Consider the following 20,744-nt stretch of genomic DNA (forward strand, 5'->3'; position numbering starts at 1 on the left):
TTATTTTAGGGTAAACTATATTAGTATTTACTCGATTATTAATTTATTTTTGTTTTGGTTATTGAGGTCTAAAAAAAATTATATTTTAGTCACTAATTTTATCAACAATTAATATTTTAATCACTCCCCCGTTAAATCATTAATGAAGTATTAATATAACTTTTTATTGGCATAATAATTAATTTAGTCATTCTATATTTACAGATTCTATCAATTTAATATTAATTCTAAAAAAATTTAACAAATTAACCCTCAACTTTATGCATCCTATCAGTCTTTAATTCTATAAAAATTAAAATAAAAAAAACAAATTTATTTTTTGATAAAAATAAATAAATTATTCAAAATTCTCTTCTCGACCTCCACTGTCGCATTCTTTCCCTTCTCTACAACCATCTCTTCCTCTCTCATCTTTTCCTCCACCACCACCCCTTCCTCCTCAACTCTTCTCGACATTTCCTCAAACATCTTTCTTTAAGCCTCCTGATTATCCACTTTCATTTCTTACACCACCCCTAAACTTGGTCCAAGCTCAGTACCTTTTGCGAGAAAGAAGTAATAGTGTGATATATGGCTTTTTTTTTTTTGAAGAATAACTTTCTCCAAATTTTGCGTGTTTTCTTTCAAGTTAATTTGTTTTACTTTAGGAATTCCTACCACAAACATCAAACACATATTAAAAATAGAGATCAACTTAGAAATGTATGCAAGCTGCATATATTGAACCCATTTAAGAAGTATCGGTACTTTCTCAAATACTATCTAAATGGACATTTTAGAGGGATATGGTATTGATGTCATTGATACCTACAGTTAAAATGATATGAATTCTTTTATACTCTTGGGTACATGAATTTAAAATTGGATAAATACATATATAATGAACGAATTAATTAGAATTCAATATAATATATATTTGAAAGGTATAAAAATATGGATGTATCGAATCCAAAAATATTTTAAAAATGACTAAATATGGTACATCCTTTTATCTTCATGCATCATATATTTGATTGTTTTCATCTTTTATATTTCTTCTATTATCTTTCATTTTCTTCAAGTAAATCTATTGCAATTCTTTGCTTCTATACCAACAAGATAAACTCCATTATCTTTATTATTCAATCAAATACACCCTTACTCATCATAATAATTTAAAGGGCAACCCCTGTATTGCAAAACATAACTTTTAGGTTGTCAAATTATTTTTTAATTTACAAGTAAAATCACAAATAATATATGCCTAAACCGGAATAAATCTAAATAAAGTTTACACACAAAAGGATTTATGTGTGGGACAACCTACACATGACTTAATATATCAAAGTTCTTAGAACCTCAACTTTTATAATTTTAACCACGATTTAATGACACTTTCTCAGCTCAGAAAGTCTAATAGAATTTCTCAGCATTCATCCTTTATGATCCACTGCTACTGTCAAAGGGTGAGGCATGAATTAACTTGATTCGAATCCCAAGTATGGGAGGGAATGGAATTGAAAATACTATAATTCAAACACCAAACTTACTGAATATCACCCGTACAAAGCAATTGAGCTAAGCTCTAGATTCTATTGCTCATCAATTTTATTCTTCGCCAGATAATATTTTGCATCCATGAACAACACGCTTTCCCAAAATGACAAATATCAATTTAAATTTAACACACCGACTTCAGAAGAACCTGGAATGCCCTACATTATCCACTATTCCAAGCAAAGATAAAATGTCTGGTTATTTGCATACTAGTTCAACCCTGAGATTATCATTACTCTGTTTCATGCGTTCTCCAATGGTATTTATGTCCTTAGCACTCGGCAGGATGCACCATTTCACCCATTGAGAGAGTGAATGAGATGCTGGTAAACTTGCCATGTTCCTAGTCATGAACCTAGAAAGAAGCCATGAGTCTCTTAATGTGCTAAAGTTTGATTAAGCATAAAAATATTCATACCATCTTTAATCTATGAGTTACTTTTGTGGATTAAACAAATAACCCCTACGGGTATTACAATCAGGGGCAACATTTCTTAGCCAAAACATCCAATTTTGTTGTCTGTTTTAACAGCAACAGAATACTAATGTGGCAAGGAAATGAAACGGAAAGGAAATTAGAACCAAGAAAAGGAAAAAATGCTTCTTCTAGGAATCCTAACCTCCGGTAAAACTAGCCCCAAATGTTATCGACCACTCTACTCTGCTGCAGTTAGTAGAGTTAATAATCAAACAGAAAAGTACACCAGAATATAAAAGTTTCACTCAGAATTTATCCAAGTTACCTACATCAGGTATAATATGGCAGTGGCAAACAGTCATCCAATTCCAAGCCATTTGCAATACTAAATCCCCTACTTATCTAGTTTATTAAAAGAAAACACTGATCAAAGTCACCCTACCTATAAGAATCTAGCAATGTATTAGAATCAGATCACAAGTGCAATTAGAATGCGCATAACAAATTATACCACTGCCACCACTCAAAAGACTAGAGTAAACAATCATGATCAATCTCAAGGCTAACTTTTAATGTGATCAACAACTTAGGTGACTACTCTAATCAATTTAGAGATTACATGTAGGTACTGTGACCACAAGGAAGCTGATTTATAGAATCCATTATTGAAAATCTCTCTCCAGTTTTGAAATTTTAAAGAAATTATGAAGGGGATGTATACAGTCTAATGCTCTGCTTAGTTGCATAAATAATTGCCTATAGTCAGAATTCCAAAATGTCACTAGTACCAGATAAATATCCTATTTATTACAGAAATGAAAGCACAGTTGGCCTAAAAATGAACAAGCCCCAAAATTTAAACAATGATATGGTGCAGAGAAAGAGTAACAAAATGGCTCAATGAACATGGCTTATGCACTCAGATCACAAAGATGCTTCACTTTCAATGCAACAAACATTGGCACCAAAATTCTTTCTCTAGTTTGCTTTACAACAAATGAGAACTGATTAGAATTTCATCGACTGCCTTCTTGTTTGTTAGATTTAAGATTTCAGCCACAAATGACCGAAAATAAGACCAAAGATGGTATGTTGAAGCAGCATGCCAACAAATTCTACATCATTCTTTGATCAGAAATGCCGAGTGTTCTACTTAGCAGAACAGATTTATGTAATTCAACAATACAAGAAAAAGTTGCCGATGCTGTGAAATTTTAGCAGCTAATGTGTATGGGAATAAGACTTAACATGGAAAAAGTAACAAAAGCCAGAAAAAAAAAAATGAAAAGAAAAGTGAGAAGAAAAAAGAAAGTCAGAGATATCTGAAAGTCGCCCTTCATATCATAGGTCCAAAATCTTCTATGGAGTCATTCAATGTACAACAAGTACAACTTACCTCTACATAACACTGAAATAAGAAGAAGAAATCATTAACACAGAAGAGAATATAGGAAGCTCGAGAACCTCAATACCGAATGTAACAAACAGAACCACCAACTAAGATTGTCAACATTATGTCTTCTTTTCCCCACCTCAAGCTCAAAATTTAGTCATGTAGCCTCAAAAACCACCTTATTGGCTGAATGACCTCCCAAGCATGCAGTCTATAAATTTTAAGTAAACTGAGATATTTCCCAGTAACCATTGCCACAAAGAAAACCATATTAACTTGATACCAGCACACTGATGTAATTGCAAGATGATAAGCCTAAGAACATATTGTCACTTAGAGAAACATCACGATTAATATCCATCACCAGAAGCTGACTGAGGACACAGAATGCCACTGGCAACTTAATTGCAGCCGTGAAGTCTGCACAACTGACAATTACAAAAGAACTGACACTGCAACAGTGACACAACAGAGTGTAGTAAAAGAAACACACTAAGTATACTACCTACAAGCTCAAGATGAAACTCAGAAATTGAATTTCATTTCCAATTACCAGCACCCCCTCAGGATCACTTAAAAAAAAGCCAGAAAGAGAAATAACTACTAACCAAGACTCTACATGATGAAACTTGAAGAAAAGGGCTAATTAAAAATAGAGCAGAAATGTTGAATGATGAAAATGGGGTGTCAATGATTACCAAAGTTTTGAATCAATCATCCCCAGTAGGAAACAATGTAAGAACCTTCCTTCCACCATTCCCATTGGCCGATTCCAAATCTTCCACATAACTACTGGGAGCTTGATTATGCATGGGTGTCCCTCCGATCCTATGCATTGGTTGCTGCGTCTGCCTGCCTAAGAAGGGATGCTCAAATTGGCTATTCGGAGATGACCCATAGTGCCCCATTTGTGGCCTATGATACTGAGACTGCAAATGGGGATGTCCTACTGCAGCCGCCACTATCTGCTGTTGCTGGTGATGATGGTGATGCTGCAGTGCTGGCACTGGCACGAATGGTAAGAAATGCTCTGAATTACCCCTACCTGGATGAAGAAAGTGTGGTGGAACAGGTGAGCTTGCAAACAAATGGTCTGTGGCTGGATCAGCCGAGGCACCTAATCCGGCACCCCCAGATCCACCATTGGCACCACCTCCACTACCACCAGATAAACCTTGCATTCTCTTCAAATAAAGGCGATACTTCTGCAAATGACTAGCAACGTTCTCTCTTGTCAAACCATCAACACTCATCAACTGCATTATAGTCTTGGGGACAGCGTTCTTGATCCCCAAATGAGCCACAGCGTCAACAAATCTCTTGTGAAGCTGTGGGGTCCACACGAGACGAGGCCGCTTGAGAGTCCGTGCTGGCTCATCCCCAGCAGCCCCGGATCCCAAGTCCCCAGAATCAGCGGCGAATTCAGCTAAGGTAGGTTGAGAAGAAGGCTGGACAGCGGCGGAAGGTGGAGGAGGAGCAGGCTGTACTGAGGACTGTTGCTGTTGAGCATGGTGATGATTGGGGTTACGAATGTCGAAGGCCATAGCAAGATCAGGAGTAATTAGGGATTGGGAAAGAGGCATAAGCTCATCCGGAGATGGCAGCTCTTCCTCCCATCTAGAGAACCAATTCGAATCCTCTTCCCTCATAATTATTCACAAATTATAATTTTAAAACAATTGTAGTAATTAACCCAAACCCAAGCTCAGACCAACAAATCAAAACCTCCTAATTCTGCTCACTGCACCAACAATCAAACAATCACAAAATTCAGAACTTACATATTTATGGATTTATGAAATGCTAAAACCACAATTGCCTAATTAAAATAAAAAACAATAACAAGACTAAGGAAAGCAATACTCACGTAGCCAAGCAAAGGAAGAAGAAGAAGATTGGGGTTTGGTCGAGGGTTGAGAGCGAAAGACAGAGAGTGGAGGGAGGTTCGAGGTGGATCTTTGTTTTCTTTCTTTTCAGCTTTTATCAATGCCTACTGTTTCTCATGCTTTTCTTAAAATTCCTTTCCTTTTTTATTTTTTCATATTCCTTTTTTTATTTCCATTTTTAAAATATATAAAAAATAATAAAAGGATAAACTGCACCCTTCTCACTTAATTATACCTATCTTTCCATTTTCATCACCCAACTTTAAAATCTTATAATTGGATCACTGTTCTTTTGTCACCTATAGGGCCGTTTTTAATTGGTATAATAATAAATTTAGCTTCGATATTTATAAATTATATCAAATTAATCCCAATTTTAAAAAAAAAGTTAAACTCTTAAAGTGTCAATTTGGTATAAATAAAGTGAATTTTAGTGCATGCAATGATATATAGAGGAAACTATTCAATTATTAGGCCATCATTTTCTGCTTAAATTGAACTTTCCCTTTTTGTAATAAGGATGAATAGTTTGAACTAAGAAAGAGATTTTTATTTTTATTTTTTTGGTGAAAGCAACTAACAAAGGGATTTGAATGTTGATAATTTCATCTTCCTCCTCCTCCTACTCCTCCTCCTTCTTCTATTATAAATTTGAACAATTTCCATTAGGGCTTGGAATGAGTATATCAAATTTTAAATTTTTTTAATGAATTATTTTAATTATTTATATTTATATTTATTATAATTATAATTTTTTTATTTTTTAGAATCACGACTAAATTGATGCAATGTATAAATATTGAGGACCAACTTTTTAGAATCGGGACTAAAATAAAAAAAATCTAAAAATAATAATAGCTAAATTTTTTATTATGTCGATTAAAAATCCTTCAGTTAGTTATTTAACAGCTAGGTGACAAAAAAAACACACCCAATAATTAGGTGATCCAATTGTAATTTATTAAAATTAAATGACTAAAACAAAAAATTATAAAGTAATGATGATTTATTGATTCAGCTCTCTAAGATGTGAGATCTTATTTATTTATTAGTAAAAATTAGCACACCCATCATCCTGTTATAGGAATTAAAATTACATTTTTGGAAAAAATAATAATTTACATACGATAACCTTTTTAAGAAAATGGGAATAGTTTTTACTTTTTAATATATATATATATAAAATCATTACTATATATTTTTCTTAGTTGATTGAGTTTTATCTTGATTGGCAAGAGTATTATTGTCAATGCAAGAAGACATGGTTTTAAGTGCGTTGAATCGCATTATCCTCCTATTTAAGAGTTGGAAAGGGATTATGGATAATTTTAAGCATTATATAAAAAAATACAAATATAATAAGAAGGAATTGTAAATAACTTACAATGATTGAAGATTCATGCATCAAACACACATTTCTCCCATTATCTATTGGGAGAGAGGCACATAGCTTGCAAGTGAGGTAAGAACTTAGATGAACAAAGAAAATTTGGTTACGTAGTTCAGATTACTTCTATGTCTATCGGATTTTATTTAGAGAGTATTCATTATACTTTAACAAATACAAGCAACAATTTAAGTTCAACAGATTCACTATGTAACGGCCTCACATATATTCTTTAATATAGATCACTTTCCATTAAGACTTTCTCTCTAAAAGCTTCATTGTAAAGCAAGTGATTCACTTGAGTTTACTTACAAAATGCACTAGAATAAAGCTTCTTATATGAGCAAAGATAAGTGCTCTCTTGGTTGTTTTCTATCTAGTTCAAGACAATTATATATAAGTAGCCACACACAAAAAAAAAATAGTTATTCTAGTAAAAACTAAGATAAAGACCGAGATCTTCAATATATTCCAAAGTCAAACATGATCCAATCTCCTTAAACAAGAGAACTTTGATTACATTAAAAGACTTTGAGTAGATCTTTTGTGATTTGATTATGCACAATTGAACATTATAGATGAGCCATAGATAATTTTCAGGTGACACAAATATAAAACCCAACACGTTTCTGGATCTAAAAATTGTCAACATAAATTATATAAATTTTGACTTACTCCAATTATATATGTGAGAATAACCATCCCCTTATCCTTTCTAAATATCAGTGTTTTTAGAATTATATCGGTGATTGAACCGGTCAAGTCATTGGTTCGTTGATTCGATCGATTTGATTAAAATTTTATTAAAATTTAGAAAGGAAAAAATAGTTCAACTGCTAAGTTAACTAATTTTTTAATTGATTCTATTGATTCATATCGATTTCTAATCTAACTAGTTCAAAATCATTCTCCAAACTAATATCTTAATTTATATCAACCCGACCAATCAATTTGGTCCAATTTAAACATCATTGCTTAATACTCCCTCATCCATCCCGTACAATAAAAACCATCATAAGCCTCCAATGAAGTCCACTATAAAGTTTATCATGCAGTTCATCTTCAAGTTGATAAAAAGTAGAATAAACCATAAAAAATAAGCCCGTTTTTGATATTATTGGGGCCTTAGGCAAAACAATAAAATGAGATTTTAGGTTCCTTAAAAGTTGGAGAAAAATTTTCCTAGACCCAGGAGCGAAGTCAGAACAAATTTTTAAGGGGGGCCGGATGAAATTTTAATTTTCTATAGTCAATATCTTTATAATTTGTATAGGATTAAATCAACTTTTTATAATTTTAAGGGGCCAAAATGCAATTATAACTTCACTATTTTAAATTTTTTAAAAAAATTTAAGGGCCTAAATAACAATTTTACATTTTAAGGGGGTCGGGGCCCTTGCTAGCCCCCCTAGCTTCACCTCTGCTTAGGTCCCTTAAAAATTGATAAAAAAATTAAGGTTATGATGAAATCAATTTTAGAGCTAAACCTAAACCTTAATTTTTTTTCCCTTTTGCTCGTAAAGATTTATAAATTCTATAACAAAATTGAATTTTAATTAATATAACGAAAAAGAAAGAGAAAAAGAAAAGAAAAGAAAATAAGTATAATATGTAAACGATATAATATACAAATGATTAAATATACATATAAAAAATAAAATCAAGTAAAAGAATTACTTTCGAAAAACCTTTTGAAGTAAGAGAAAATTAAGTAAGAGGAAAGAGCCAATAGCTGCTTATTCTTATTCTTTGATCCTTATGTTTATTAATAGATTAATACCCTAAACTAATATAAAATAAGGTTACTTTTGTCTTGATATTTTTGTAATTTTCCAATCTACACGGGAAAATAACTTTTTCACATTTTATCACGAGGAAATTTGACATACCAAATATTGGAATCAATTTCCAACAGATTAAAATCTCCAAAAATTTATTACTTTTCATCATACCGAATATTACCCAAGTCTCGAATTGAGCATTGGGTAAGAGAAATTGAAGCAAAGATTTCTTTTCCTTTTTTTTTAAACTTTAATCTCGTTATAAATTCTTATCATATCTGTTCTTTTTTATACAATACTTAAAACTATTCATAATCCTTTTTCAACTCTTATATAAGAGGATAATACGTTTCCACACACTCGTTCTTTCCCTTTTTAAAAAAAATTAAAAAATATTTGGGAGAAAATATATTATTCTAACTCTTAACTTTATTATAAAGATGTTAGTAATATATATTTCTTGTTGCACCAAACACATACCACTTTAGAAGCTCTACTCTAGTGCCCCTTGGATTGTTGTTTGGAGATTTTAACTTTAATAGAAAGGAACTGCTACAACTTAACTATTATGGGTAAAAACATTTATTTGATATTTTTTAATTTCAATATTGAGAAAATTGATCTTTTTAAAAAAAATCGGAGTAATTTAATTTATGATAATTTTGAAAGTAAACATCTAAGGGCAATTAATTATGAAAATTAATATCTTTCATTAATTGTACATAATTTTGATTGATATAATAACAAATTAAGCCCTCGATATTTATATATTCTGTCAATTTGATCCTAATCCTGAAAAAAAATATAAAAATTTAAAAATTCAAAAAGAGCTCAATAATTATATATATGTGGAAAATATTTAGTGACAAAATTTAAAAATTTCATCAACAGAGTTGGGTTGATGACAAATTTATATAGGGTATGATAATATATATTTTTAAATATATATAAAAGAAATTAGATACTTGACAAATTTACAACTTTACTTGTGTAATTAAAAAGTACATTATTAATATACTAAATACTCACCCATATATGTATAATGCGTAATTAATATTTCAAAGTTAATAAGGATTTAATTTCTTCGAGTTTTTTAAGAATGACGAATTTGTTAAATATTAAAATCGAAAAGGATCAGAACGATCTTTTTACCAATTATTATGTTATGTAAATACCATGGGCTAAGGATTAGGAGAGCCCACCACCATGTCACCAACCATTGACTCCTGCCTCCCATTTTCTTCCAATTTCTCACCTCACCAACCACTCCAATCAATACTTGCATAACATTATCCACCGGAATCCCACTCCCTATCTTTCTGACGTGTCCTATTACCATTGGCCCTTCTCACCATCCATCTCAAATGTGCATGTTACTGTATCATCTCTCGTCACAAAACTTCGAAAAATCAACTCACCAACTCCCTCCTCTACTATATAATGACCTCCTCCCGACCATTGTTCGATCCAAGTTAAATATAAAAATTAAAAAATGAGTCCTTTTATACTTGCCATCTCAACCATCGCCATCATCTTAGCGTACAAGCTGTACCAACGGCTAAAGTTCAAGCTCCCACCAGGTCCACGACGGTGGCCGGTGGTTGGGAACCTTTACGACATAAAACCGGTTAGGTTCCGGTGCTATGCAGAATGGGCACGGGCCTATGGTCCGATAATTTCAGTATGGTTTGGTTCAACATTGAACGTGATCGTGTCGAATACGGAGCTGGCAAGGGAAGTTTTAAAAGAGTGTGATCAACAGCTAGCTGATAGGCACAGGACTAGATCAGCAGAAAAGTTTAGCAGAGATGGAAAAGACCTTATTTGGGCTGATTACGGACCTCATTATGTTAAGGTAAGGAAAGTTTGTACGCTGGAGCTTTTCTCTCCTAAGCGGCTGGAAGCTTTGAGACCTATTAGAGAAGATAAGGTTACTGCTATGGTTGAATCCATCTTCCTGCACTGCTCCAATCCTGGTATCCTCTTCTTCTTAACCTTTCTTCATTTGTTTTTCTGAATTACAATATAACAATAATAATGTCGGGAGTATAATGTATTTCTAAGAATCACCCATTTTACTTAGTTTTATGTATGAAGTTATTAGCCTTCTAAAAGCTAAAATGAGATCAATGGCTAACTCTTGTATTAACAGAATATATAATCAATATTAATCTCCTGCTATACAGAAAACAAGGGAAGGAGTTTGGTGGTAAGGAAATACTTGGGAGCAGTAGCATTCAACAACATAACGAGACTAGCATTTGGGAAGCGTTTTGTGAACCATGAGGACATAATGGATGAGCAAGGCCACGAATTCAAAGCCATTGTGGCTAATGGACTTAAGCTGGGTGCATCCCTAGCCATGGCTGAACACATTCCATGGCTACGTTGGATGTTTCCATTGGAAGAAGAAGCATTCGCCAAGCACGGGGCACGGAGAGATCGTCTCACCAGAGCTATAATGGAGGAACACACCGTTGCTCGCCAAAAAAGCGGTGATACCAAGCAGCATTTCGTTGATGCCTTGCTTACATTGCAAGACAAGTATGACCTTAGTGAAGATACAATTATTGGACTACTTTGGGTAAGCATGTTGAAACGTAAGCTAAGGTAAGCCTAATTATAAGTTGTTACACTAATGAATTGAATTGAATCGAATCTGCAGGACATGATCACAGCAGGCATGGATACAACAGCAATCTCAGCAGAATGGGCAATGGCCGAACTAATTAGAAACCCAAGAGTACAACAAAAGGCACAAGAGGAGCTAGATCGTGTTATAGGATCCGAAAGCGTGATGTCCGAAACTGATTTCTCGAATCTCCCTTACCTTCAAAGTGTAGCCAAGGAAGCACTAAGGTTACATCCCCCAACACCATTAATGCTACCCCACCGTGCGAATGCTAACGTCAAAATCGGTGGCTACGACATCCCGAAGGGATCAAACGTGCATGTTAACGTATGGGCAATAGCTCATGATCCGGTTGTGTGGAAAGACCCTGAATCGTTCCGACCAGAACGATTCCTTGAAGAGGACGTGGATATGAAAGGCCATGATTTTCGTTTACTTCCGTTCGGTGCGGGGAGAAGGGTATGCCCCGGTGCACAACTTGGGACCAATCTGGTAACATCCATGTTGGGTCATTTATTACACCATTTTTGTTGGACACCACCTGAGGCAATGAAGGATGAGGAAATTGACATGCTTGAAAATCCTGGTTTGGTTGCTTACATGAGGACTCCATTGCAGGCAATGGCAACTCCCAGGTTGCCTTCTCATCTTTACAAACGCATTGCTGTGAATATGTAATAAGTTTTATCTGTTTTATACTTTTATTATGTCTTTAAGTGATAAATCTTACCTGTGATTGTTCGGAAGAAGAAAGGACCAGATAAAATTTCTCGTTACTATATGAACTTTAATTTCATTGACAAATTTATATAGTTTGTATATGGCATATTATCAATAAACAAATTTATATACATCCGTAATGAAAAAGCTTCTTTTTCACCAAACACATTATAAGGGTCTTTAATAATGCATAATCTTTTGGAAGGAATAGATTGGATTATTCAAGTAAAAGTACCATGAAAATCTTTATACTATGAGTTGAATTGTATTGTGTCTTCTCTACCTAAAAAATAAGCACATTAATCCTTATACATTAGATCAAAGATCAAATTGGTCCTTCTGTTAAGCATTTCATCCATTTCTATTGTTAATAGAAAGAACTCATCTGCTCTTTGATCTAATATATAAGGATAAATTTACCTATTTTTTGAGTAAGTGGTGGCAAAATGCAATTTGAATTCTAATACAGAAGCCTCCATGGTACTTTTACCGATTATTCACAATATATACCATGTACAAAAGATGGATGCCTGCAATGACTTTATTCACAGAACAAAAGATGGTCCTCAGCAGCTTTCAGAATTGGAAGCCTCACTTTTGGAGATAAAGCTGAAGTATGAGCAGCAGATCCATTAGGTCTTTGAGGGCAAAATACAATATACACAACTTGATCAGAATCCATTTCTAGGTGATAAAGGTGCTGGCCGGCAGCATAGGCTCCGAGGAGAAGGTATGACCTCTCTGATTGTTCCATTGTCACACATATATCATCACCACCTGGTTAGCCAAATGTTATAATTAGTATATCATTGTATCAAAAGATTATCACACGTCTCAAATTTTAGTCTTTTTACTTTTCGAAATTTAAAATTTCGGACCTCATTAAACGATAACTTTAAATTCATTAAGTTCTGTTATTTTCGAAATTTAATGTGACAAACATATTACCATACCTAACACCATTTCAATTTGTTATTCTTATATATTATTCACTAAGAATTTAATTAATGGATTAATAATTACGGTTTACGTCAAGATTGAAATTTCAAATTTCTGACTACATAAATAAAAAAACTCACAGGCAGCCAACTCAATTTGAGTATTGTAAATGAAGTTGAGAACAGCAGAAATGTCTTGTTCAAAGTCATAGAAAGGTCCACTGTCGAAATCCATCTTTCTAAGTTTACACAGCCCCTCACCTAACTCCATCATAGCTCCTTTATGGTTCTGCATATATATATATAACAAGTTCCCATCATAGCTCCCTCACACACTGGTAGATGTTAAAATTAAGATAAAGACATGATGATGATGATGATTATAATAATGTGAAATTTGGGTTACAACCTGGTTAAAAAGGTGGTGGAATCCAACAGCACATTGTAGAATACCATGAATGAGAGTTCTAGTGGGATCCTCGGCTTTGTTCCATAAGGCTTCAAGCAAGTCATGGCACTTATAGTATTCCCTTTGGTTGAAAAGGGAAACTGCCTCGTCAAAGCTATGGTTGTCGTCTTCTTCTTCACTGCTGGAGTAGCGATACCAGATGGCGAAGGAGTGTGTGTTGGTAGGCCACTTGGAATGTGCATGGATTGGAAGTGGAGAAAGACAAGTGTTGGGGTTATAGGTAGAGTTAGAGTGATGGAGGAGCCAAGAAGGAGCTGAGCGTGGAGGTAGATGAGGCGAAGAAAATGGGGAGAAGTATGTCAATGGCGGTTTGAAAGCAAGAACCATCTCTCCAGGAGAAAATAGGAGACGAAAGCCCTTTCCTTTGTGGCCTTGGCCTCTTGCCTCTTTAGATTTTGTTTTGTTTGTGTGGTGGTGGGTGGTAGTCAATCTTTTATGTAATAATACAGGTCGGAATAAGACTTGGATTTGTTCCTTAATAAGGATTAGCTCAAACTAGATTTTTTTTTAAAAATAATTTCAAATATATTATATTCGGATATAAATTTAAATATATAGAATTATAGTTTATAATGATTTATTTTAATTAAAGTTATTCAAAAATATTGTTTCTAATTATGATTGTGATTTAGGTTGAGTCATCCGTCTAGATTTGATTCGCCCGAAAAACAGAAAGCTTTAAGCAAAAATATAGACTCGAAAAATGAGTTTGGATAAAAAATAAGGTCGTTTTCTTAATTAAACGAGCCTTGGGTAAGATCTTTTTGGGACTAGACCTGACCCAGCCCGACCCAAATCTAGCTAAAAGAAATTTTCCTACTACTATTTTGCTACCATTTTGTTGCTATTGTGTGGATATTGTATAACTCCTATTTTATTATTAATTTTGTTACTATTTTAGAGACATTTACTTGTTAAATTCCAACTATATTAGTGTTACTTAAATATAAAGGTTTTTAAATATATTTTCAATTTGTTTAGAAATATTCATTTTTAATATTTTTAATGTATTTGATGTATTATTTTTAAAAAAAAATTTATAAAAAATAATATAAAAAATTTTAATACGAACAGGTGAGGTTAGACTCGAGTTTAACATTTTTTATTTAAGCCGAGTTTGAGCAACTAAAATTTTGTATCAATCTAGTCTGACCCAACCCATGATCAAGTCTACTATGATTATACTTATTATTATACTTGTAACTTTAAATATCTATACCATCTATATTAAATTATTAAAATACCTTTATTTTAACAAAGTAATAAATATTAATTTAAAGTATTTCTATCTTTTTATACAAAATCTAGAAAAAGAAATTTATGCTTACAATGAGATTTGAACCCAAAATACTAAATATATGCTCTCTTAACTCTGTCCTTTCAACTAAAGTAACATTTCTTATATGTTACTTATAATCACACCCATATATTTTAAATACATAATTTTGATACGTATATCCATGTGATAAAATTTCTACTCATCTATAATTTCTCTTTCAAATTTTGCTTAAACCAGAGTTTCACATAAATATATTTTTAAAATATTTAAATTTTTTTATGTATAAATTTCTTTAAAAATATCTTTATAAAAAATATCTACTTAAATATCTTTATAAAATATCTTTATAAGAAAAGGTTAAAATATGTTTCAAGTTTCTGTACTCTTTGCATATTTGAAGTTTAGTCCTTCTACTTTTATTTCTAGAAATTTAGTCTCCTTACTTTTCATATTTCAAAATTCAAGTCCAATTGATAACTTCAGCTAAATTTTTCTACTAAATTTGTTGATGTGACATTTTAAAATTAAAAAATTCACTTGGTAAACTATGTAACATGACATTGTAATGAACTTAAATTTAACAAAAAAAAGAAGATTTTGACGGTATTAACAATTAGACCTGAATTTTTAAATTTGAAAAGTTGAGGGACTAAATTCCTTAAAATAGAAAAGTAGAGAGACTAAATTCTAAATGTATGGATATTTTTAGGGCATATTTTAACCTACAAAATAATAATAAATACATCCTCGTATTGCTTCAAGTTGCCGATGGGATATTTTGGTATTTGAACTTGACTTCAAGGTTTAAATTGGTACTTTAAAGGTTTTTTTAGTTCAATTAGATACCTAAATTTGGTTTTATAATTCAAATCGGTTCAAATAACTAAGCACCAAATTGAATCAGAAAGCTAAGTTCAAGTATCAACTTAAACCAAGAAGTCAAGTTCAAGTATTAAAATAGATCAATATAAACTTTAGGTATTAAATTAAACGTTGAATCCGTGTTTAAGTACATAATTGGAAAAAAAAAACTTTAAGTACCAATTTGAACCCTGAAACCAAGTTCAGGTACGAAAATATATATTTACCCTATAAATTATTTTGAATGCAACAAAATTTATTTCATTTAAATTAATTAATTTTAAATATTAACTTCTTAGGATGTTGATTAATCAGATCGAATCTGAGCCGTTCAATCCTACCTTTATCACTTCAAGTAAAAAATTACACATGCATGCACCTGAATTGCTTCATTATTACCCGAAATTCCATTCCATGGACTCGTATATGATCCGATTATCAAGTCCATTTACCTACAATCACAAATGCTACCTTTTTGCCAATCAAAAACTTAGCCGTCATTTCACGTCATTCAATTTCAGGCTCCAAAGCAGGAAAAATTCTACTTCTGATGCTAAGGAGTTCGACGAATCAGCATTTGAAGCTGAGAGGTTGAGACTGGACGCAAAGGCTCGAGAATCAATGGCCCAGATTTCCAAAACAATGACGGAAACGACTGCAGAAGCCGAAGCTGATCCCAAAGCTTGGAAATGGGTCATTCGTAAAAGGATTTGGGATTTAATGGAGGCGCAGAATATTGCACAGAACCCAAGACCCGTTCATCATCGGATCCCAAACTTCGTCGGTGCCTCATCTGCTGCCAAAAAAGTATAAAAGTCATTAACCTTTTAATCTATTGAGTTTTCTGGGTTTCGAGAAGAAAGAAAAAAGAAAGAAAGAAGAAAACCCTTTATTTTTGTTGTTGTTGCGCAGTTGAGTGAGCTGGAAGCATTTGTGATGGCTAACTGTGTGAAGGTAAACCCGGATTCGCCACAAAAGCAAGTCAGGTTTCTCACTCTTTCTGGTTAGTTTTATTCAATTAATCAGTTTGGTTTATGATGCCTATACCGATTGTATGAATGCGTTCCCTTCAAATTTTTTAAGTACTTTCATTTTGATCAGGCTGTCTTTCCATGTAATTCTGAATTCTAATATGCCTCATTTTGTTATTATCCTGCAAATTCTGTAGCTTTAAGAATGTGCTTTTGATATTTGTAAATATAAATCATATTTTTTTGTCTTCAGTTGATCTATGAAATGCTTCTAACAGTTGCAGTAACGGGAAGTGTTATTGAACCCCGGTATTTGGCCCATTGGCCAAGGGGATTCACCCATACCCCCGTTGTGAGATCGAGCCACAAGAATTGCGTGTTAGTGGTGTGTGTGGTAGTGATTTTGCCTAACTGGTGTGGTGATGTTTTTCATTGATTTGCTAGGTAACTGTTGAGGATATCATACAAGAGAGTTTTATTTGGGTGTATATTCTTGGATTTTAATAATTTGAAATCAATCCTTGTTCTCTTAATGACGTTTATAACACATCTGTTCTGGTACCGGAGTAGCTATACTTTTGGTGTAATATATGAACTCTTTATATGTACAGATGGCAAGAAGTTGCTTACTCCGCAACCTCGCTTGAGAACCGGTTTCTTTTCAATACTTGAGTCCTCTATGTTGACTCCTAGTACCATCAACGAGGCATGCACTTCTGTAGGGGTTGCAAAGTATGGAAGGCCAATTGGATTGGATGAAAAGATCAAGGTTGATGTAATTGTCATTGGTTCAGTTGCTGTAGATCCAACGACTGGGGCTCGACTCGGCAAGGGAGAGGTAAGGATTCATTCTATCTTGCTGCATTACTTTTTGGTCATCCTGTAATTCTATGGTTGATGATGGTGGAAAATCAGGTCTAGAACATATAATTTTGTCTTCAACCTCATTGAAGAGTACAAATTACTAATTTCAGCCCATATTGTCCTCTTGTTATCTCATCTGATAGTCAGTAATCAGTGGATAAATGAACCATTCCGATCAGTTTTAACTTTTGAGCACTAATGACTTGCAGAAACTGACATGTGTTGCTTATTTTCTTGGCTGCTTATAATGCAATTTATTTATCCACAAGTTGAACACATTGACCAACATTTTCCTGTTATCTTGTTTTTCGACATTTCATTAGCACGGTACCGTTGTATGACCGAAAACTTATCTCCATTAACTTACTAAGAGGACTTCTTTAGTGTATTTCTGTACAAACTGCTATAACTAATTGAACTCTACAATTTACTAACTAAGAAACTCAGAAGATCAAGGAAACCTTTCTCCGTGTGTGTGTGTGCCTGTGTGTTGGAAATTCGGTCTAATCTTTTAGTGTATAAATAGGTGGAAACATTTTCAGTCTAGAATTGATATTTCTGGTTTTGTTGTATGGTATACTGAGTTTGAGATGTTTGATTTTCAGAAGCCATATGATTTTTTGTTGTATGGTGTACTGAGTTTGAGATGTTTGATTTTCAGAAGCCATATGATTTTTTCTTATTTTAAGAGAAATTTGGGACTTGGCGACAGGGATTTGCTGAACTCGAATATGGCCTGCTGCGGTATATGGGTGCCATTGATGATTCAACTCTGGTGGTTACCTCAGGTACAACAGTCACCTATCTTTCACTAAAGATGAAATTTTAACAAAGATACCTTTCCATTTAAACTGGCTATGGTTTATACAAAAATGTAAAAAGTTGAACTTGCAACAGCAAGCCAGGAGTCTATTGCAAATGTTTTAGACCACACCTCAAATATCTCTATTTTTGTCGTGGGTCTTTACATTCCCAAACCACATAATAATAATTTGAACGTTTAGAAATATTTTCTACCCTTTGGCACTCAAAATTTATTGAAAGTTTTAGTACATAAGTTAGCAATAAACTAATTTCAATTGGTAATATTTTGCCACTGTTATGAGTTACTTTAGCAAAGAGAAGGAGAAGTTTTCACTTATTTTGAAGAGGCCATATTTTTTATAAGAATTTTACTCGACCTTCCAATTTCAAGTTTAAATTTATACTAATTATTCTTTATTTTATGTCTAACTATATTAACATGTGTGTATTAAATAAGCTTTTTCCTCGTGTTGTTACACTAGTATCCAAACGAAGCATAATTGTTTAGCGTTTTTCTGACTTTTGCTTCTATCACTTCACCATAAATTATTATAGACTAACTTTTAGATTATGGGATTTTCTAGACACACTGAATGGTGACGATATCTGTTATAATTTGTGAAATGTAGCTTTGGTTAGTATAAAGTAGTAAAGCTCCTTGTCATGGGGATTTTGTCCAACTGCTACAGCAGAAAAATGAAGAATGCAGTGTGGTTATCAGCCATAATTCCTCTGTTCTTGAAACTGTTTTCATCATTAATATATTTGTTAGATGTTGTCTAACAATTTTCCGACCTCATTAATTGGATTCTGTCTTTTGTTACAGTGCATGACTGTCAGATCGTAGATGATATTCCAGTTGAGAAACTGTTGGTCCATGATGTCCCTGTTGACATCATTTGTACTCCTACTCAAGTTATTTTCACCAACAGAACAATCCCAAAGCCTCAAGGTTGGTGAAAACTCTCTTGTTTTAATTTTTTATTTCAGGTCTTTACGACCCCCATTATTTATTTCCCGGGGGATAAATTTAACATCCTCTAGCTTACATTTTTGGCCTGAAAGTCATTGGTTACTGCAAGTACAAAAATGGAACGGTCCTCTATGGTTGGATATTCACTTATGATAAATACATCTTATATTCCATTACTACATTAATGAATGTAATTTTGCTTCTTCTACTGCTTTGCCAACTTGAATTTAAGAAGAATACCTTTCTTGATGCACAAGTCATCCATGACCATCAGTCATAGGAATAGGATTAGGATGTAACCATTCTTCTCTTTGCAGGCATTTACTGGGATAAATTGTCTCCGGAAAAGCTGGGGCAAATTCGGATACTAAGAGAGCTCAAAAGCAGAATCGAACAGGAGACTGGGCAGAAGCTCCCCTGTGGTCCATCTGAGAAATTACCCCCGAATGCTCAAAGAAGGCGCCGGCGTTCTTAAATACCGAAGATGGTAAATGAAGAATAACAAAAAGTTACCGAGATTGGCTTCTTGAATCTTCTTTTTTCTTTTTGGAAAATAGAAAATTTTTGTTGTCTAGACTTTGAATGACTCAATACAATGAATGTTGTTATTAGCACATAAGTCAAATACTGTTTTCTGTTGCATATGGAAATCAGCATTAAGAGTGTATATGGTGGTAAATATTCTTATCAATCTCCGCGAGCAACCCGGTTGTCAATTGATAAGAAAACCAGGAACTCGACTGAATGATCCAGTAGTAGATGGCCGTACATAAACTGGCAACTGCTACTCTTAACGGCTGTGGAGTTGGAGAGAGGTTGTAGTCAAGACCAAACAATGACTCCATAAACACGTGCATGAAATGTATCTAAGATATATCAGGTTGCAACGCCATAGTATACGCCGTTGGCAAATGTACTGCTGGATCATGTGCTAAACTTGCATCCAACCCAAACCACGTACGAGGATCATCAAGCCCTCTTATCTGTGTCCCAAGCGTTGGTGGTTACTCCATCTGTGGTTGCACCGGATTACTAGAACCCCCCTCAAACTGACCTGGAAATCTGGAGTCTGACATCTTCGGGTGGTAATTGCTCACCTATGATTGTTGACTCCAATGTTGGGTCTGCTAAGGTTGGGCGAAATGACATCGAATAATCGTCTACATTAAGTGCATTTGTTGACTGTTGGGGCTGCGAAGCTGAAGATGGGCGCACAACCCGCCTTAGATGACCATGCCCCGACTGGAATGGGATAACTGCTTCATTCAATAAAAACGGTTTTCCGTTTTCAGTGAACTGGTTCATATATTCAACTGAGGCTTTGAAGTTGCCTTGGCTATCAAACCCATTCACCACCAACAAATTCCAATTATCCCAACTTTGAATCCAGTCCTGATGGAACCATCTTCAGTCAACCCCCCTCTATTTCGCTTGTTGAATTTATGCATATTTTCCATTTTCATTGGATCCAATGAGCTTCAGTATAAGTGCTCCGATGGCATTTTGAACGTTTAGATTCAACGCCTCCTCCCGTAATACTTCAAGAAATTCATCCAGTCATGTATATAAGATGAACTTTCCATACAATTTTACGGGCGAAGGAATAGCTCCAAGCAAACATCCACAAACATCGTTTATGGGCATGTGCGTGTCCTCAGAAATTACAAACCCATACACCAAGGAGGAGTGTGAGGCGTTGTAGCATGAAGTCGACATTGTCATGGGTTTATGGGTTTCAAGTCGACATTGTTAAATATGCTAGAATTCTATTATTGTTTTTTCATCTACATCGTGGATACAGTAAATTCTAATATTATAAAACTAAAATTAGT

General features: G+C 33.8%; 4 protein-coding genes across 6 annotated transcripts; 2 read left to right on the forward strand and 2 right to left on the reverse strand.

Moving 5' to 3' along the window:
• Nucleotides 1–1,542: 1,542 nt before the first annotated feature.
• Nucleotides 1,543–5,389, reverse strand: LOC107922230 (transcription factor MYBC1). 3 transcript variants are annotated; one of them, XM_041114332.1, is made up of 3 exons: nucleotides 5,215–5,386; nucleotides 4,046–5,088; nucleotides 1,543–1,891 (listed from the first exon to the last, which is right to left on the reverse strand). In XM_041114332.1, exon 2 carries the CDS (start codon nucleotides 4,994–4,996, stop codon nucleotides 4,058–4,060), a length of 939 nt encoding a protein of 312 aa, XP_040970266.1. In that variant the 5' UTR covers nucleotides 4,997–5,088; nucleotides 5,215–5,386; the 3' UTR covers nucleotides 1,543–1,891; nucleotides 4,046–4,057. The 3 variants fall into 3 exon arrangements, with proteins under 3 accessions (XP_040970266.1, XP_040970268.1, XP_016707635.1); XM_041114334.1 differs by lacking the exon at nucleotides 1,543–1,891 and adding an exon at nucleotides 3,274–3,767; XM_016852146.2 differs by lacking the exon at nucleotides 1,543–1,891 and having other exon boundaries at nucleotides 3,274–5,088; nucleotides 5,215–5,389.
• A 4,415-nt stretch (nucleotides 5,390–9,804) lies between these two features.
• Nucleotides 9,805–11,884, forward strand: LOC121229624 (cytochrome P450 98A2). The gene is made up of 3 exons (XM_041114336.1): nucleotides 9,805–10,377; nucleotides 10,588–10,985; nucleotides 11,067–11,884. The coding sequence occupies exons 1-3, from the start codon at nucleotides 9,894–9,896 to the stop codon at nucleotides 11,709–11,711; spliced, it is 1,527 nt and encodes a 508-aa protein (XP_040970270.1). The 5' UTR covers nucleotides 9,805–9,893; the 3' UTR covers nucleotides 11,712–11,884.
• On the reverse strand, nucleotides 11,815–13,604 carry LOC107920920 (uncharacterized). Its single transcript, XM_016850751.2, has 3 exons — nucleotides 13,101–13,604; nucleotides 12,833–12,980; nucleotides 11,815–12,530 (listed from the first exon to the last, which is right to left on the reverse strand). Exons 1-3 carry the CDS (start codon nucleotides 13,485–13,487, stop codon nucleotides 12,295–12,297), a joined length of 771 nt encoding a protein of 256 aa, XP_016706240.2. The 5' UTR covers nucleotides 13,488–13,604; the 3' UTR covers nucleotides 11,815–12,294.
• Nucleotides 13,605–15,624: 2,020 nt separating this feature from the next.
• On the forward strand, nucleotides 15,625–19,579 carry LOC121229628 (5-formyltetrahydrofolate cyclo-ligase-like protein COG0212). The gene is made up of 6 exons (XM_041114345.1): nucleotides 15,625–16,107; nucleotides 16,213–16,303; nucleotides 16,883–17,109; nucleotides 17,848–17,923; nucleotides 18,766–18,891; nucleotides 19,230–19,579. Exons 1-6 carry the CDS (start codon nucleotides 15,670–15,672, stop codon nucleotides 19,385–19,387), a joined length of 1,116 nt encoding a protein of 371 aa, XP_040970279.1. The 5' UTR covers nucleotides 15,625–15,669; the 3' UTR covers nucleotides 19,388–19,579.
• Nucleotides 19,580–20,744: the final 1,165 nt, after the last annotated feature.

The sequence above is a fragment of the Gossypium hirsutum genome, chromosome A01 (assembly GCF_007990345.1).
Source record: "Gossypium hirsutum isolate 1008001.06 chromosome A01, Gossypium_hirsutum_v2.1, whole genome shotgun sequence".
NCBI classification, from domain to species: Eukaryota; Viridiplantae; Streptophyta; class Magnoliopsida; order Malvales; family Malvaceae; genus Gossypium; species Gossypium hirsutum.

Bases quoted from the DNA above. Each gene is read 5' to 3' on its own strand.
- LOC121229624 (XM_041114336.1), top strand. From the start codon at position 9,894: ATGAGTCCTTTTATACTTGCCATCTCAACCATCGCCATCATCTTAGCG. The intron at 10,378-10,587 runs GTATCCTCTTCT...CCTGCTATACAG, and splicing joins CCTGCACTGCTCCAATCCTG to AAAACAAGGGAAGGAGTTTG. The intron at 10,986-11,066 runs GTAAGCATGTTG...TCGAATCTGCAG, and splicing joins CAATTATTGGACTACTTTGG to GACATGATCACAGCAGGCAT.
- LOC121229628 (XM_041114345.1), top strand. From the start codon at position 15,670: ATGCATGCACCTGAATTGCTTCATTATTACCCGAAATTCCATTCCATG. The intron at 17,110-17,847 runs GTAAGGATTCAT...ACTTGGCGACAG, and splicing joins CTCGACTCGGCAAGGGAGAG to GGATTTGCTGAACTCGAATA. The intron at 17,924-18,765 runs GTACAACAGTCA...CTTTTGTTACAG, and splicing joins AACTCTGGTGGTTACCTCAG to TGCATGACTGTCAGATCGTA.
- LOC107920920 (XM_016850751.2), bottom strand. From the start codon at position 13,487: ATGGTTCTTGCTTTCAAACCGCCATTGACATACTTCTCCCCATTTTCT. The intron at 12,981-13,100 runs GTTGTAACCCAA...ATATATATGCAG, and splicing joins TCCACCACCTTTTTAACCAG to AACCATAAAGGAGCTATGAT. The intron at 12,531-12,832 runs GTGAGTTTTTTT...TTGGCTAACCAG, and splicing joins TCAAATTGAGTTGGCTGCCT to GTGGTGATGATATATGTGTG.
- LOC107922230 (XM_041114332.1), bottom strand. From the start codon at position 4,996: ATGAGGGAAGAGGATTCGAATTGGTTCTCTAGATGGGAGGAAGAGCTG.